The sequence below is a fragment of the Pieris napi genome, chromosome 4 (genome assembly GCF_905475465.1).
Source record: "Pieris napi chromosome 4, ilPieNapi1.2, whole genome shotgun sequence".
Lineage (NCBI taxonomy): Eukaryota > Metazoa > Arthropoda > Insecta > Lepidoptera > Pieridae > Pieris > Pieris napi.
This window is the reverse complement of record NC_062237.1, coordinates 11884706-11901960: the sequence shown is the minus strand read 5'-3', so window position 1 is coordinate 11901960 and position 17255 is coordinate 11884706. Positions and strand designations below refer to the sequence as shown.

Genomic DNA, 17255 nt, shown 5'->3' with positions numbered 1-17255 from the left:
TTGAAATGTCAGAGTGACATTGTTTATTTTCTGTAAGTTCTTAGTGCGTACAATAAATAATTTTAATATAATAAGCAGCAAATTCAATATAATAGCATAAGCATGACTTCAAATTATTCCCCTTATATTGGTTAAATTTTATTTAATGGCAATACTAATATCCATGACAGCGACGCTCTTACCGGCCAAGAAAACTGTGGCACTGTACGTGAATTTTAGTTTTGTTTTTGTCATACTGACTCAAACACAATTATATAATGCATACCTGTTTAATATAATTGGAGGAAGGCAATTTCCTTGCATCGTTGTTAGTACACAGGTAATTCGCGGTAATTTAAAGTATGTTTGACAACAGAAAAAAACGAGGTATATTTTGTATTTTACACGAGTTACATAGTTATAAAGATTTAAAATATTACATTTCAAGTTTATAGTTAAAACTTTTACCTACATAGTCACGGTATTACAAATCAGTGTATGTTATCCAAAATTCTATATTGCTGAATTCTCAACGGCAGCTATAGCCAATCGAATTCATTTGGTCACGTGACAAGCGTGAAAAATATAAATAGATGATTTAATCTCATAGTTGCATACGGGTAGATATTTTTTTAATGGAATCTCGTTATTAAAGGCTTTAAAGCTAAGCTCGGGCTGTTTAGGCGAGTGTAGCTCGGCCTGATTGGGCATTTTCCCGCAACTAGCGCAAGGGCGGGATTCGGATCTCGGCTTGAGCCGTCGCGGGGTCAATCGCCTGAAAGGAAGGACCACTCACTGGAGTGAGCAAAATACGAAGTAAGTTGAAGTACGAAGTAACGCGAAGTACGAAGTAAGGCGAAGTACGAAGTAAGGCGAAGCACGAAGTAAGCGAAATACGAAGTAAGGCGAAGTACGAAGTAAGGCGAAGTACGAAGTAAGGCGAAGTACGAAGTAAGGCGAAGTACGAAGTAAGGTGAAGTACGAAGTAAGGCGAAGTACGAAGTAACGGGTAGGTATGCTAAGAAAAAAATTATATATGCAATTTCGATATCCGTAGCGCTGATATCGCAACATTAGGATCGCGCGGTACTAAAACATTGGAAATGGATTTCCTATTAAATCGACACTTCATGAAAATAAATCTTTACTGAATGGGTAACCAAATCCGTTTATGTAACTGTAAGTCGGTAAAAAACCTTGCATTAATATTATCTTTCACTTACCAACATCCAATCCACTGGCCAAAGCCCATTGGGCGATAGATGGCGCCCAGTTGCCTTTATGGAGCTGGGAGAAGCAGGACCCTCTTGTGACGTTGCCATCAAGACCGATCACTCCATATTTGGTCTTCACTCCAGTGAGGTAAGACGTGGCTGTGCAAGCAGAGTCAGGCACTTGGGCGTCAATGCAGTACGTCTGAAAGGAATATTTGATTATTAAACCTGCATCCAAGCAAAGTGTGAGAACTATCTTTAAGTAATGTAATTTTTTTTTAACTAGATTATCAAAACGTTGATTATAGATAATTCATATTGTACAAATAATATTGACACAAATTAAATACAACTAGTCTGGCCATAAATACTTATTACATAAAAACTTTAATTTTTTTTAACTTTTTAATTATTTTGAATTTGGAACACGCATGTTATTTTGAAAACTTCTTTCGATTTTGCGCCATTTCACATATTTTGTTCATTATCAAATTACAATATGGATGGTGTTAAAAAAAATAGGATTGCAGTGATCGCCTTGCACAAAGTGGGAATGGAGCCGTCGGTCATATTCCAGACACTTCTAAAGCTTGGTATCAGCCGTATGGTCGTATATCGTACGTTGAAAAATTAAAAATCGTTACTATATTAATAATTATATTCACGTTTATAAATAAAAATATTTAATATTACTAGCGTGATGTAAGACACATTTATTAGCAAATAAACGTAAAAATATTGCTAGCTTGCTTAAATTTGTGTTCCATTCGATAATAGAGAAAATTTAAAAACATTTTCTTTAAATAATTAAGTTACCTTGAAAGTTATCACTAACACAACGGAACATAGAAAAACAATATTTAAAATGCAGATAATTCACGGGTATTATTTGCTTTTCGAATACATGTCCATCACTATGAGTGCAAATAGTGTCCGAATGTCAAAAAATATTTTCGTGACATCTCGACAGGTAGATGTCAGTGTCATTGTTCTTTCAACCTTGGGAAATGTATTGTTTTGATTTCCTAGTCAATTTCCTTCCTTTCAATGGCATTGTGAAGTTACGAGATATATGATTATAATAGTATTATCCTGTTTGTTTTATTATTGACCATAAATAACGAATTTGAATAAGGCTTAACGAAAGGAGAATTGTTATTATTAAATTTTCGAATTATCAAAGTAATTTTATTTTTATCTAACAACTGTATATAGGAGGTTTTTCTCTATGATTCAGAGTCTGGTGGAAATCCAATACGGAAGTCAAGGCAAAATACAAAATACCATCCGTATCATCAACGTCCGTCGTTCCACAACTAAGCGTTTCTTAAGGCAGTTTTTGTCACGCACTACAACTATGTGGTACCAGCTGCCCACTGAAGTATTTCCGAACCAATTCAACTTAGGGTCCTTCAAGAAAAGAGCGTACCTATTATAAAAGGCTGGCACACTTGCGTGCCTTCTAGCAATGTAAGTCTATGGGCGGTATCGCTTAACATCAGATGAGCCTCCTGCCCGTTTGCCTACTACATAAAAACACGAAACTAGATCTCAACAATATCGCAAAATAGATTCTTTACGATTTTACGTTAACAGTATACACTAAACGTATAAAGAGGTAAAATTTTTCGTTACATACGTCAATTAAGAATTGCCTTTTAATATTTCTGAAACTCGAATCGATTTAAGAAATTATTTCAGCAGCGTTGATATTTAAATATACATTGCATACATGGCAGAGAGAAACAACAAGATTTAGAATAGCACAATATTTATAGAAAAGGTTATATTATCTACACGAAATTCAGCTGGTAGTTAGTGCCCATGAGACCTTAAAAGACCCTTTAAATCACTTTAAAAAGTATTTTTTTCTCAATTTGATGAGATTTTTTTAATTCCACATGAACAAAGGTCGCAAAAAACCTTTTAAGCAAGGTTCCAGTTTCAAAAGCCGTCAATTATTTAGGGTGGTTTTATAATGTACGGAAGAATACGTGCGGCCTCTAAGATTCACCTTGGACGTGACATGACGGTTCAGTCCGTGACACCACTGGTTACGGTTGGCTGATTTTCATTAATTATCGTTTATACTATTACTAGTCAGCGTGGAATTAGACTTGTTGTTAATACAACTAGCATATACATTTGAATTTATATACGATAATAAAAAAAGTGCGTGCGTACAAAGTACACATGTCAGAAGTGAAACTTCTTTGGCAAACGAATTTTTAAGTCTTGTTCATATTTATACAAATCTAAAACTTTAGATTTCCGAGACTTAGAGGGAGGGGAAAAAGGAAGATATGTCGGTAAAATAAGTGTCGAAAATTGATACAAATTATAAATTTACTTCTTCGATAAAAAGTGGCATTTTAATTTACAATTCATCATTTGAGACTTCAATAAATTATTTTGCATAAAGTATAAAATACTAATATTTCATAAATTCTCTTTACGAAATTTTAATTCTCCCTTTAATTCGCCCTTCTCACTCTCTCTCAATCGCTCTCTCCTTTTCTTCGACAAAAACGCTATTTATTCGTGACATTCCGTAAAATTTTACCTTCATGCGCATAACAACCTCATAGGTCTCTGGTCGTGGTGATCATTTGCTTTAATATTTCTCTATCATCTAATATACAAGTAGGTGATTCTGTGTTTGATATACGCCGTCGCCATATTTAAGGCATGCCGTTTTGCTCTCGATGTTTTCCTTCACCGTTCGAGCGAGTCTTAAAAGCACAAGACAGCAAGTCTATTGGTGCACAGCCGGGCGTAGAATCTATGATCACAGGATGAGAGTCGCACGCTGTACGTCACTAGAGCAACACTTATCTGAAGAAATAGTTGCTCCAACATACCTTATAGGAAATTATTAAATTTAAGTTGCGTTTATTCCTTTTATTAGAGCAGTGTTGGCCAAGTGGCTTCAGCGTGAGACTCTCATCTCAACTATGAGGTCGTAGTTTCGATCCCCGGCTGTGAACCAATGAACTTTCCTTCTATGTGCGCATTTAACATTCGCCTTGCCTTGCCTTGAGGAAACCGGCTTGCCTTAGACCCAAAAAAGTCGACGGCGTGCCTCAGGTACAGAATCCCCTACTTGTCTATTAAATTAACTAATGATCATGAAACAGATACAGAAATCTGAGGCCCAAACCTAAAAAGGTTGTAGCGCCATTGAATTATTTATATTAATTACTTTACATTACATTTAGATTTTTTTTAATACATAACTAAGAAAATAAGTTTATAATAAGTTGAGGGTAGTTATAAAAAAGATAAGGACTGACTGAAATTGCCGTCTATAAGATTGTTGATTATAAATTATATTTTTTGTGATATTGACTTATATTAATTGGTTGTCGAATGTTAAGACGTTTTGTTTTAGTAATTAAAATAAAAATTCTTCCATCTTATTTATTTATGTTAATTCTAATATTTAGATAGTTTTCTTAGAATGATTGTCCATTAGTCGTAGTTCCTATTATTCAGTTTTTATTTTTTTAGTTTTTTATTAAACAGTCATTACCTACTTTTGTTTTGTTTTTCTTTAAATCACTCATAATAAGTTGAATATCAATATTAGTATATCAGTACAGCATAAACGTGTTTAAGGATAAATTTAGTGAATTTTGAACGAATTTGTTAAATGTTAATTCACAAAGCGTATATGTACGCTAATTTTTGGATGTCGGTGCCAAAAAATCCGTATAAAATTTGGCTCTTTGACCATTGTTATGCAAAAACTTACAAAATTGAAAACAGGTATAATACAGAACAAGTTATGGTAATGAAAGTAATAGAGTCGAACTTAAAAGAAATAATGTTGAACAATAGGTTAGTAGACATCTTTCTAAATTTTGCTGTTAATAGTAGTGCATTATCCTAGTTACCAATGTTAGTAACATAAGTTATGCATCTAATATATAATAAAAAAAATAAAAAATTTGCAAAATAAAATAAAATACTTGTGTCACAATGTTCGTTCCCAAACTCCTTCGAAACGGCTTGATCGATTCTTATGAAATTTTTTATGCATATTCAGTAAGTCTGAGAATCGGCTACTATCTATCTTTTAAACCCCTAAGTGATAAGAGCGTGTCCACGCCAAAACTTTTGTTTTTATTTTGTAGATAATTGTTATTGTTTTTATTTTTTTTATGATACAACATACTAAAATACATACAACCCCTAATTTTCACCCCTCTACGATCAACCCCTATTTTTTATTACAGTAGATAGTTATTTTTATTGAAATAAAAAAATGTTTCCTAGTAATAATATACATGGCAAAACAACGTTTGCCGGGTCAGCTAGTAAATATTTACATAAGTTAATTATAATTCTGACGCCAACAAAGCTAGAACATATTAAAAAAACACATGCTTTTGTCTTGCTATGTATTCATTACAACATTTACGTTCGTAAAAAGATATATAAAATCAAAATGCATCTTTCATTCTCTCAACGATAAACAATTCAAAGAATATGCTTTTGAACAGTTATAAACCGGTATTGGCAACTTTCGAAATAAGAAACGAAAGATTGTGACATCAATCAGTCGTTGACACGGTTCGCCAAAAAAATCTGCAAAAAATTGTTACCGATTCGATGATTACGTGATTGGCTTAAAAAGTGCGACGATTTATAAATCTTGTTTAACAACAACTGGATTTGAATGTTATTTAACTGACAAGTTATTGTTATTTGTAAAAGCTATATAAATTAATGATAAGGATTTTTCAATAGGAGTGGAACTTCGGTAACCCAATATCCTTCTATTAACGTATATTATATACGTACCGCCTTGCTAGCGGATACATAGATAATACTCGAAGGAGGTTATTTTTTATAGAAAAGGAGGCAAGCGGGTAGGAGGCTCGCCTGATTTACCTGATTTCAAAGTCAAAATCATTTATTCATATAGGTAACACACATAAGTACACATAAGTGTACATTGAACGTCACAAAAAATAAAATATTAATAAAAATGCTTCTAATTTTACATTTACTGCCAGTTCTCAAATCAAGGGCGTAGAACGGAAGAGAAGAACTGGCAATAAAGTCTCCGCCACTCCTTTTAATCGCCAAGTTTTTTGTTTTACACAACGTTTGTAAGGAGCTGCAAGCATTACACCATGTTCCACATGACATCTTAAGTAACAAATAATAATAAAATAAATTAAAAACAAAGATTTGTCCTCTATCAGCAGGAGGCATAGTGAAATAGAAGCACGCACTTACATTCTCGTGGAAACAACACGCAAATACATTGCCGAAATAACTATCATTCATTAAGAGTTACCGCCATCCATAGATACTCTCAAGGGCGAGGGCTCGCGAGTGCGTTGCCGGCTTTTTAAAAAGTTACACTCCGCTCCGCTTTACCTTCCACCATTCTCATAACAACACAATACATATTATGGCGTTGCAGGTACAAATAGACGGCGGTAGGCGGTAAGTGACCCGCCAGCTCATCTTTCTCCAGTCTAGTATTTACATAATAAAATCTGGCTAGATGACCTTTCGAAAGCGACATCGATTAATATATATTATACTGTTATGACTTGGCACCGCTTTCCAAAAACAATCTAATATCATTCATACCTAGATCATAAAAACTAATTAATTATAATAAATTAAATATTCTTAATAATACAAAACGATTGGCGATGTATTCCTTCACTGCACGAACCGCACGAGAATGAAACTGCAGTCAGGGCTCAAATACACGATCTTAATGTTGCTACCACTATACCACTGTATACGAAATGGTTGCTAAATAGCGATATTGACACTTGCTGCACTATGATTTTACATCTCTGTTTTGTTTATACGTCAAAGCGGGGTAAAGCTACTTATTAAAACTTCCGCAGAAAAAAAAAATGTATCTATTATATTATATAACTATCCCGGGATCTGCACGTATATATTTCATGCAACTTTAAAATTGTTCAAGTAAAATAATATTGCTTTTTGAAATATTATTGCGTGTTGTCATTTGTTAATTTTATAAATAAAAAAGCTTCGTTGTCTAGCTCCAACTCACAACCAACAGTGAAATCACCCACCAAGTGAGATTCAGTCGCGTTCTGAAGAAATTATATATTTTTTTGCACAAAAAAGTTTTTAAGTTTAAAATGCTGCCAGCAACTGTACACTGCCACAGGGACCAAACTTTACAAATTTGTTTTAGTTTTCTATTTATTATTATTATGTTTGGTAACTCAGGATCGATTCATGTTCCTGGTACACTGTTGCACACGGGCCCAAGATAAATGAACACAGTTTTTTTGAATCTTATTGAAATTTGGGGGTTATTCTAACCGTATTTAGTTTTACTGCTTTTTGAAGGATTTGAAATGGATTTCGGGAGGTCTAACAATTTGATAGATTCGTGGTTTGGAATTATAACGTTTGTGGACAAAATGATGGGGATTGATACTTTGTTAAGGGCCCTTTTTAAAATGTATATTTCATTATTTTATATGCGATTGTTATTATTATTACAATATTGTAAATTTGTATATATATAAAACAAGACCAGATTATGAATCTGATACCTCTTCACAGTATTGATAATTGGACCCAAAATGAGTTAGGCCTATTTTTGATTAAGGATCAGTGTTTGTATTTTTATGTATGATTTCTTTAATTATAATTTTTTAAGCTTCAGTACAGTTATCAATGTTAATGAGACTGTAAAACAAATAGCTACATGAAAACCGATATGCTAACTTTAAGACACTTTCTTGTCACATGTTAAATTTTCCTCAACAATTCAGGCAGAAATACACGGGTAAAAACCTGCCGACCGGTATGAAGTGACCTTTACGTCGGATTTTAAAATATGCAATTGTGAATAAGGATAACTTTTAAAATATGTTCCATGTACTTAGCGTGCACCAAATAAAGGTAATATTAAAAACAAGAAAAAATTATGTAATTCCCCGTGTTTCTCCCACATCAAAGTATCTCAGAGTACTGCCTTGCGATTCTGTAACTCACTTTTCGTTAAATCAGTCGTGAAGCAGTCATTTTACGATTTGGCATTCTGATAAACAATAAACTTCAAGCTCCCTCCTTATTTATAAGGAAAACCGCAGTGAGAGTTCGAAAAGTGAGTTACAGAATCGCAAGGCTGTACTTTATCTCAAAAGTTAAAAAATATGTTACTTAATAGCTGTAAACCAGCTCGATCACGACAGCTTTTTAACAAACAAAATCGCATCACAACGTCTTTTGTCCAGTCAGACGACAACACGTCGAACTTGGTACGACGTGGTCTCTTTTCAGCGGCGTTTAATGTATTAGTAATTATTATTTAATCAGATGTGTATCGATTTAGGTATGGTATGTGTATGAAATAATAATTACATGAAAAATATTAAGATATTTAGTGCTATATTCTGGAGATATTGCCGTTTTACAGTCTTGGTGTTTTGAATGCATAAATGCCCGTCCCAGAAGACAATTTTTTGGTATCTATTGCTTTAGTTTACATTAATCATGAGCTTTCTATTGTTTATATTATTCTATCATTTTAGGGAGAAATTGGCTATGCCAAGAATTAATCTGGAATTGTAAAACAAAACACATATTGTATGGCAATCAAGGTTTATAAAATAGAACCAAAAACATTCAAAGAGGTTCCTACTAGAGTTTTAAAAATTCGTCTTTATGTGCTACTTTTGAAAAAAAATACTATTCTATTCATGATTATTTGCGTGAAAGATTATAATTAATATTAATTTGATAACGTACTAATAAATTTTAATAATGTGATGACGTAGTTATAAAATAAGAATTGGTGTGACTCACAATGTATGTAACTTCTATGTAAAAATCTTTTCAAGACAAATTTGCACGCCATTATGTGTGGCAGATTATGTGAAGTTAAGATTGTACCACCATAACATTTTTGTACCATATTCTTGCAAATAAATAATTATTATTACCGTACGTCAAAAATATACTGCATTTTGGCATACTGAAGTTTTAGTAGGATCGGTGTGTTTAATTTAGTCAAAGATTGACTTTTTTAAGACGTTTGAATTAGTTTTAAATTAATCAAAAAAATTGTAACACTTACCCGGGCCAATCCAGACACCGGAAACTTTTCGAATTCCAATGTATTGTCCTCTCCTAAGTTTCTGTCCATTTGTCCACCATAAGTTCTCGCAGCCATGACAGTCGCTAGTGACATACCATCACCGATGAAAAGTATACCATTTTTGGCTTTATTGGTATTTATTTTCTCTTTCAGCTTGGCTTTTAGGGTCTCCGCTGCAGATTTTTTCCAGTAGGACCCGTGTTTCTCCTCAGCTGGAATGTATAATGGGTTCATGATGGTGTCCAGAATTTTCTTCGGCTTCGGCGTCGAGACGGCATCTTCTGTGAACATAATATCGAATTTCCTATTAATTATAGTTTTCAGGTTAGCAATAGTTTGTAGTCACCCATTTGTTTTGATATAGAGAAATGATAGCCCCTGCTACTACTACTTTCGGTAGCAGGGGTATATGTGGCTCGCCCATTTTCACCGCCCAAAATTCTGATGTTCAGAGATTGGGTGGGCAATACCCGCTCGAACTACCTCGGGTAGTTCCCGTAAGGCCGCGTTAAGACGGATCCGAGGTTACTCTCGCAATTGTGTATACAAGTGGGTGCTTTTCATTGTTTGTGCTTGCAACCAGTATGATTATTATTTTCCTGGGAAACGGATTTTTTAAATCTTTTTTCTCTATACTAACGACAACCCTTGTACGTGGTCTCAGATTTCTGTATTTTAAACAGTTTTCTTTATAAGCAAGAAGATATAGTTTTTGACGGGGTGGATTTATGATGTTTTACATCACTGTTTGAGCAAGATATTAGCGTTGGAATTCGCACTTATAGTTACTAGACTATAAGGGTCTTATCCAGGAACACTACTAGGAGCAACTATTTGCTTTATTGAAAATCTTCCGGTTATTTAAACATATAATTAAAAGTGTATCTATGTTATGGTAAGAATCTGAATTAAATTAAATTAGAGGGTTCTATTGAAATATATTGGTTAATATTATTTAGACTGCATACTGTAGATAACAAGGCACTGTAAACTCAGTTATCCAATTTGGGGCCCAAGTACCAAAAATAAACTTAATTTTTTTTTAAATATACATTCACGTTAAGAAAAATACTGATTCATACAATGTTGTACAATAGACCAATACAGAGATAAATTTTATCTGTTTCACCATACGATGTTTAAGATATCGGCACGTTCCTTTACAAATGTTATCCTCATAATAAAGTGATTTGCATAACTAATAAGTAACAAATTGTAGTATTCTAGAAAAATATTTTCCTCAATATTTAAATTTCGCTATTTTGTAAGAAATATTGCGGAAATTTAAAATCGAGTCGAGTGAGTCGAAAATTTAAATAGGTTTTAGGCCATTTTGATTTTAAATAATGCAATTATATGGCAGTCTTGGAAGCTATCGGTCCTATGTCTGCAATCGGAGAATGAGAGTTTTGGACTTCTATCTCACATACTCTTACTCGTCCGCCACTCTCTCCAAGAGCGGTCACTTATAAAGGAGTTAACAAGCGTGAATCAGCTGGTATAACATTATTATCTTTGATATTCTACGAAAATACTAATTCGACAATAGTAAATGAATAAATATTTAATAAAATGTATTATTTTCGCTATTAAAACAACTTTTAAAAAAACCAAGTCGTAATTCAATTCTTCTACCGTAAGAAGTTGGTTAATTTTTTTTACTTATGGGACTTTCTGTCTTAAGTTACGTTATTAGCTTACCGAACAACATCTTATAGTGACCATATCAATATAAAAAATATTTTAAGTTTTAAATAAATATATAGAAAAAATATATTTAGGCTTCTAGTTTTTTCCCCAAAGAAGTTATTGGGGGTCGAAAATTACCTGAACTGTTACGAAAAGAGGATGGTACGGCCGCGTTTTTTTGCTTGACTTGGCCTCAGCTATTAGGCATTTGTTTATTTATACTTTTAGGGTCTGTTTCACAATGTACGGATAAGATCTACATAATTCCAAATTAGCTATTTATTACTTATTGGTAGGATAAACACTATTGTTGCGTTTCACGATTGCCAGATAGCGCTATTCGTCACACAAAGTCCATCATAAGCTATGAGTCCGATGAATGTCAAATAGCACAATTTATCTTCCAAATAATTTATGTGTTGCATAGCTATATTTTGGTACTTTATCCAAACATTGTGAAACAGACCCTTAAAGTAACTAAAAATGTTTCATATTAAAAAAATAAGGTTCCTAAATTCATGTCTTATTTAATAAAGTTAATTAAAAAAAATAAAAATCCAAGATTGCTGGCAATGTATTTCTGGAAGCTCTTCTGGATCGCAAGTATGTTACTGGTCTTTGTAAAGTTATCTTAAATTTGTTTTGAAAATCATCAATAGGTGTGACATTCGAGTAAAGAATCCATACATTTATTAACATTAATTACGATTCATTAGAGCAATCAATACAAAACTTAAAAATAAGTATTTTTTATCGGACAAATGAACGGTTATAATACAATTATACATATTTACAAGTTTCTAATCCTGATGAAGAATTATTTACAGTGATTTTAGCTCAATGATTATATAATTTTATATTAAGCGATATCAAGTCCAGTCTCTTGATTAGTCTGAGAAAATACTGAATGAATCTTGCGCTAATTTTTAGTTAATTTATCCAACTGGCTATGTTATTGAACAAAATATAGTCACAGATATTTACTATGTAATGCTATCAAACTACGGAATAGAAATATTAAGAAGACTAACTAAAAACGTAATGTTTAAAAAAATATATACTTATTACTCTAGTCTTAATAATTATATGTATTATGTAATATCTTTTCTTTTCTTTTCACAGTGGTTGTCTAGAAGAGATCGCTCGAAAGCGATAAGGCCGCCAGTTGGCCTCCTTTTCATTTAATTATGTCAATTGTATTATATCTCTGTATGCAACGAATTGTTAATAAATAAAATAATTAAGTCTTTTGATGTACTATGGGTCTTAATTAATTATTATCATTTATAAAAAAATTTAGGGCTGCCAGGAAAAGATCGCTTAATATCGATAAGGCACTGTGCACTACCTTATTAATATTAGAAATTAAGTGCAATAAAATGTGAATAAATTAATAAATATGTCGGTTTCGCGTATGTTAATTCTGTGGTATATTATATTATATAGCCTAGTTTTCCTCGATCAGGACTACAATTTTTTTTTTAATTTGAAAGCTTCTGAGATAACGGCTTTCAAAAAATATAAACTGTTGAAGTTATTAATTGTAGATTTCTTAATAAATTACATAGATTGATGATGATGATGATTATTGACTATTATTATTGTTTCAATTTATTAATGAACAAATATGCGTTGTATGGTTTCTGTCATTTTTTATATATAAATGGGCTCATCTTATGCTAAGTTATAACTTCACAACTATACCGACAAAGGTACCCTCACATTGCCAGCATGCTCGCAATTGCGTTGCCGGCCTAATCTTTTGGTCGGTAATTCAAACCTTTGTAGTTCTTCTTTAAGAATAATTACTATATACATATGTGTTGGCATATAAAAAAGCAGCGACAAAACCTGTTTCCTTTAATTGATAATAAAAAAGTTATTATAAAAGGGAAGGTATGCAAATTTGATCATTTAATTAACACGCGAAAAAATAATGGCGGACAATTAAATTATTTCCTATTCAAATATTTTACATAATTATAAAATAAAACCTACCTGAATAAACTGTATAAATAAATACAATTTGTATAAAAACACTCGCGAGCAACATTTCTCGTTTACGTCCGTGCGCCGGCGCACGAATTATTGTACTACACCTTATTTGGTTGACTCCTGCGCGTTACCTTAACTCGCTAAGATATTAAACTTTAATTACACAATAATACCATTCGCTTGTCATATTATAATTACTCTTTAGTAATTAGTAGTTAGTATCGTTATACAAAAGTAACCGGAAATGTATTAAGAAATGAAACTTAAATTATTTTTTAATTTACAAGATAATTTGGAGTCCTTTATCAGACCTTGCCAATTACAAAATATCATTTATAGGAGTAATTATAATAAGACGAAGAATTGTCCAAATGTCTGTAAATAATAAACGATTTTATGGATCATATTTATTATTTTGACGACTAATTGGTTGACTGCGAATCCATGGGTCCCGGGTTCGATCCCCGGCTGAGACGAACATCGATGTGATGAGCATTTGGTGTTGTGTTTAGGTCTTGGGTGTTTAAATATGTATTTATATGTCTATCTATCTATAATATGTATGTATATCCGTTGCCTAGTACCCATAACACAAGCTTCACCAGCTTAGGATGGGACTCGGTCAATTGGTGTGAATTGTTTTTAAAAAAAAATAAAAAATTACTTATTTTTATTATGTCCCTAATATTTGTTCACCTGCCATTAGGTGTATTAATTATTAGATATATCTATGGACAATTTATGTGTCTATTGGAAAAATATGAAATTGACGTATTATATCGTAAATTACGTACTTTATTGACCATTGTATTTATTTTATTGTATTATTTAGTTGTTTTTCTAAAATTCGCGCATATTACATCGTTACGTCCATTGGCAGGGGAAGATTTGTTTAAGTTAAAGTTTCGTATAGGATCAGTCGCGGAACCAACCAACTCGAACAATAAATGGACATTTGATTAGATCTCTAATTAAAAGATCGAGAGACCTGTGAACAGGCAGATTATACTCTGCAAGTTCCTTACTGATGGACAAAAATCTCCGGAACATCGAACCCGTTCTGCGTTATTAACCACTAAACCACGAAGGTGGAAACATAGTATTGTCAATTGCTTAATAAAATCCTAAGGCATGGATATATTATCTCCATATAATTGTTTGACACGTGCCGCATCTTATCGACTTTATCTCCTTACGATAATTGCTTTATTGTAAACACAGATTTTCTTCATCATTGTATTAATAAATTGGATTAAATGTAATTATTTTAAGATACTGCCACATGGACCCAACTTTTTAAATTTGTTTGAAATTTCTTTTTATTAATATATAATTATTTTTATTAGGTAAAGAAAATTGTAAATACTGTATATTTGATTGTTATGTTTAGGTTTTATTTAAATAAATAAAATATTAAAATTATTTTATAGATATAACACTTGTACCTTAATAAATGTATAATAATACTATTAAACATATTTGTATTATGGTCCGAATAACTACTGAATATAAAAAAAACTTTCGCATTAGAATGCTATAGAGTTCCCTAATACATTGCTTTTTTTTAATTGCTATTAATAAAAAATATAATTTTGTAACACATCAATAATATGTGTAAACGAAATATAGTATGACATCTATTTAAATAAAAACAATTTTTTATTATATTGATTGGTTTAGTTTAGTTAGTGGGTAATTTTATATCTTATATATGTGCAGAGCGCCTTTTTAAAAAATACATTTTTTTTTTTGTATTCAACTACAAACTGACACACCGTTTCTTTAATAGGCAGAGTCACGGATTGATCTGATTCCGATTTTAATATTGAGTTTTTGTCCTATATTCCCTATTCTAGCAAGTCAAAAGAATTCAAAAAATTGTTTTTTTTTCACTTCATTGCTTAGATCTAATTAATTATTACGTTAACATGTTTGGTAGCTTACTGAGACAGGTTCTAACGCCTAATAAAATAAATAATCATCGTTTTGATTTGGCAGAATGGTACTTATTCATTTTTTTATTATTTTTCCTACATTTGTTTTAGTGGTTACACAAACACGTGGTGGTAAACACGTGGTTCTCTCGAGCATAAAGATAAATAAGGAATTAAACATGTCAACATGTCCGATGTGTGTAAACCATATATAATTATATAAATATACTTTATATAATTATATAATATATTATCTTATATTTCGATAGTTATATGAAAATTATTCTCTTTGATTTGTCCAGGGTGCTTGTGTCCAACAATAATTATTTATATTATCTGTGATTAAATATTTTTCAATAGTTCGTTATAATATTATAGTTAATAAAACTTCTTAATAAATGACAATAACGATATACATTTACGTTTTAGTTAAATTTAAACAATATTAAATTCTGTTTCTCGTAAATTTAGATCAGAACGTGATATTTAAATATATAATTTAATGTCAAATAATAAATAAATTAAGATCAATTAAATCAAATTATACATAAATAATTATGTTTATTTGTGGTTCGAAATGATTTAATTGTTTCAGGAAAACTAGTTATTGTAAGTGTATTTTTTGTATCCTAAGTTGATAATATAAAATCATTTTCAATATTTTGGAAATACAGGCCTATGTAACTCTGGCATAATGTTGTATAATGGTGATTTTGAAATCGGTCCAGTATTTGAGTTTATTCGTTACAGACAAAGAAAATTCTTTCCTCTTTGTAAATTAGTTTAGATTAAGAATATAATATTATTTAGTTCATAAGACTGTCAAGAGTGAGAAGAAGTTATTAAGAATAATTCTCCACCTTTTTTTTCTAAGACATAAGGCAATAATTTTGCTAAGATAATTCAAACAACCTTGAGAAAAAGTATGTCAGTAAAATTTGTGTCGAAAATTAAATATGTATAATATAGTCCCCATATAATATGTAATAATATTTTGACAATACGATTGACTCTATAGATAACATTGATAACTTTGAATATTTCTGCTATTTTGAATTCCACCGGTGAGGATAAATTTAAAATTCGCGAATTTACTTTGCGTGCAAAAAAATAACGTGGGCCGTTTCTATAACGCACGCTTAATCGCTGGAATATAGCGTTAGAAAACGTCTCGTTATTCGTAAAATAACCTAACCGTTAAATATGTACATACCATAATAGCCTAGTACCGGCACGAGTACGAATAGTAAGAGCCAAGACATGTCGATTGTGGGCGTGGTCTTGTACTGAATTTTATCTCAACTCATCACCGCTTTAATACTTAAGATAATTATAAACAGGATGATAATTGTTAAACGAACACCTTTGACCTGCAGATAATCAACATATTTCATAAAGAATTCGTCCTGGATATAGAAAAACTATAATACTAGTAATCACAGCTAAAATATTTTTATGGACTCAAAAAACATAAAAAACCTTATGCGCTTCATATTGATGCACAAATTATTGTTATTTCTAATGAAAAAAACCTATTCCGCAACACAATAATATGGAAAAATCAATAGAGATTATGTTCTTAATACTTTTATTGTTAAACAGGTATATTGCGAATTGTGAAAACTATTTACTATTTTAATAATAATAATAGTTTAATAAACTCCAGGCCAACATATATTAGTACAGTAGTATAGTATTTTTATTCCGAATAGTTTAATGGCACTATTTTTAATTTAACGTTTTGATGATTTTAAATTCAAAGAATCCTTAATCAGAATGTTTTAACGACTACTGTAAAGCGTTAATAATATTCATAATTAAGTTTTATTTAAATATTTATTCATACTTATGTATAGTGAGATTCTTGAACACGCTGTATATAAAACATCACCACGCTGAACTCCCGTGGGCTTTATACGGATGCCGCTGACGCAAACTGTTATCTGACATAATTTAAATATTTTTAACAATGTCTTAGTAAAGATTCGAGATTTAATTAACTTGAAAAAGAATATTTAGAGATGGCCCTTAAATTTTTTAAACACAGCAATAATTAATCAAATTATTCGAGTGTTGAAAATATATAAGAATATTTCAAAATTTTCAAATATATTTTACTATTATAACAAATGTATGGCATGGTTAAATTCTAAATACTATACAAGATATTTATACCGTATATGGCAGGGTGAGAGGAACATGACGTCATGAGGCCTTAAAATAAAAATAAGCAACTTTTATAAATCTAAAGCGACAAACATTATTTTATCTCCTTTTTACGCATTAGGAAGATGTTGCAAAATAAAGGACAAACATCGTGCTTTTAGG

General features: G+C 31.4%; 1 protein-coding gene across 2 annotated transcripts in view; it reads right to left on the bottom strand.

Moving 5' to 3' along the window:
* The window catches only part of LOC125048749 (membrane-bound alkaline phosphatase-like), a 40644-nt gene extending 24440 nt beyond the window's left edge, over positions 1-16204 (bottom strand). Inside the window, exons 1-3 of one of the 2 annotated variants that reach the window (XM_047647609.1) lie at positions 16141-16204; positions 9289-9590; positions 1203-1395 (exon numbers count right to left, since the gene is read on the bottom strand). In XM_047647609.1, the coding sequence (XP_047503565.1) occupies positions 1203-1395; positions 9289-9590; positions 16141-16189 (544 nt within the window). In that variant the 5' untranslated portion in view covers positions 16190-16204. Of the gene's footprint in view, positions 1-1202; positions 1396-9288; positions 9591-12996; positions 13131-16140 lie in introns of those variants that run through there. The other variant, XM_047647608.1, reaches the window with a different exon arrangement.
* Positions 16205-17255: the final 1051 nt, after the last annotated feature.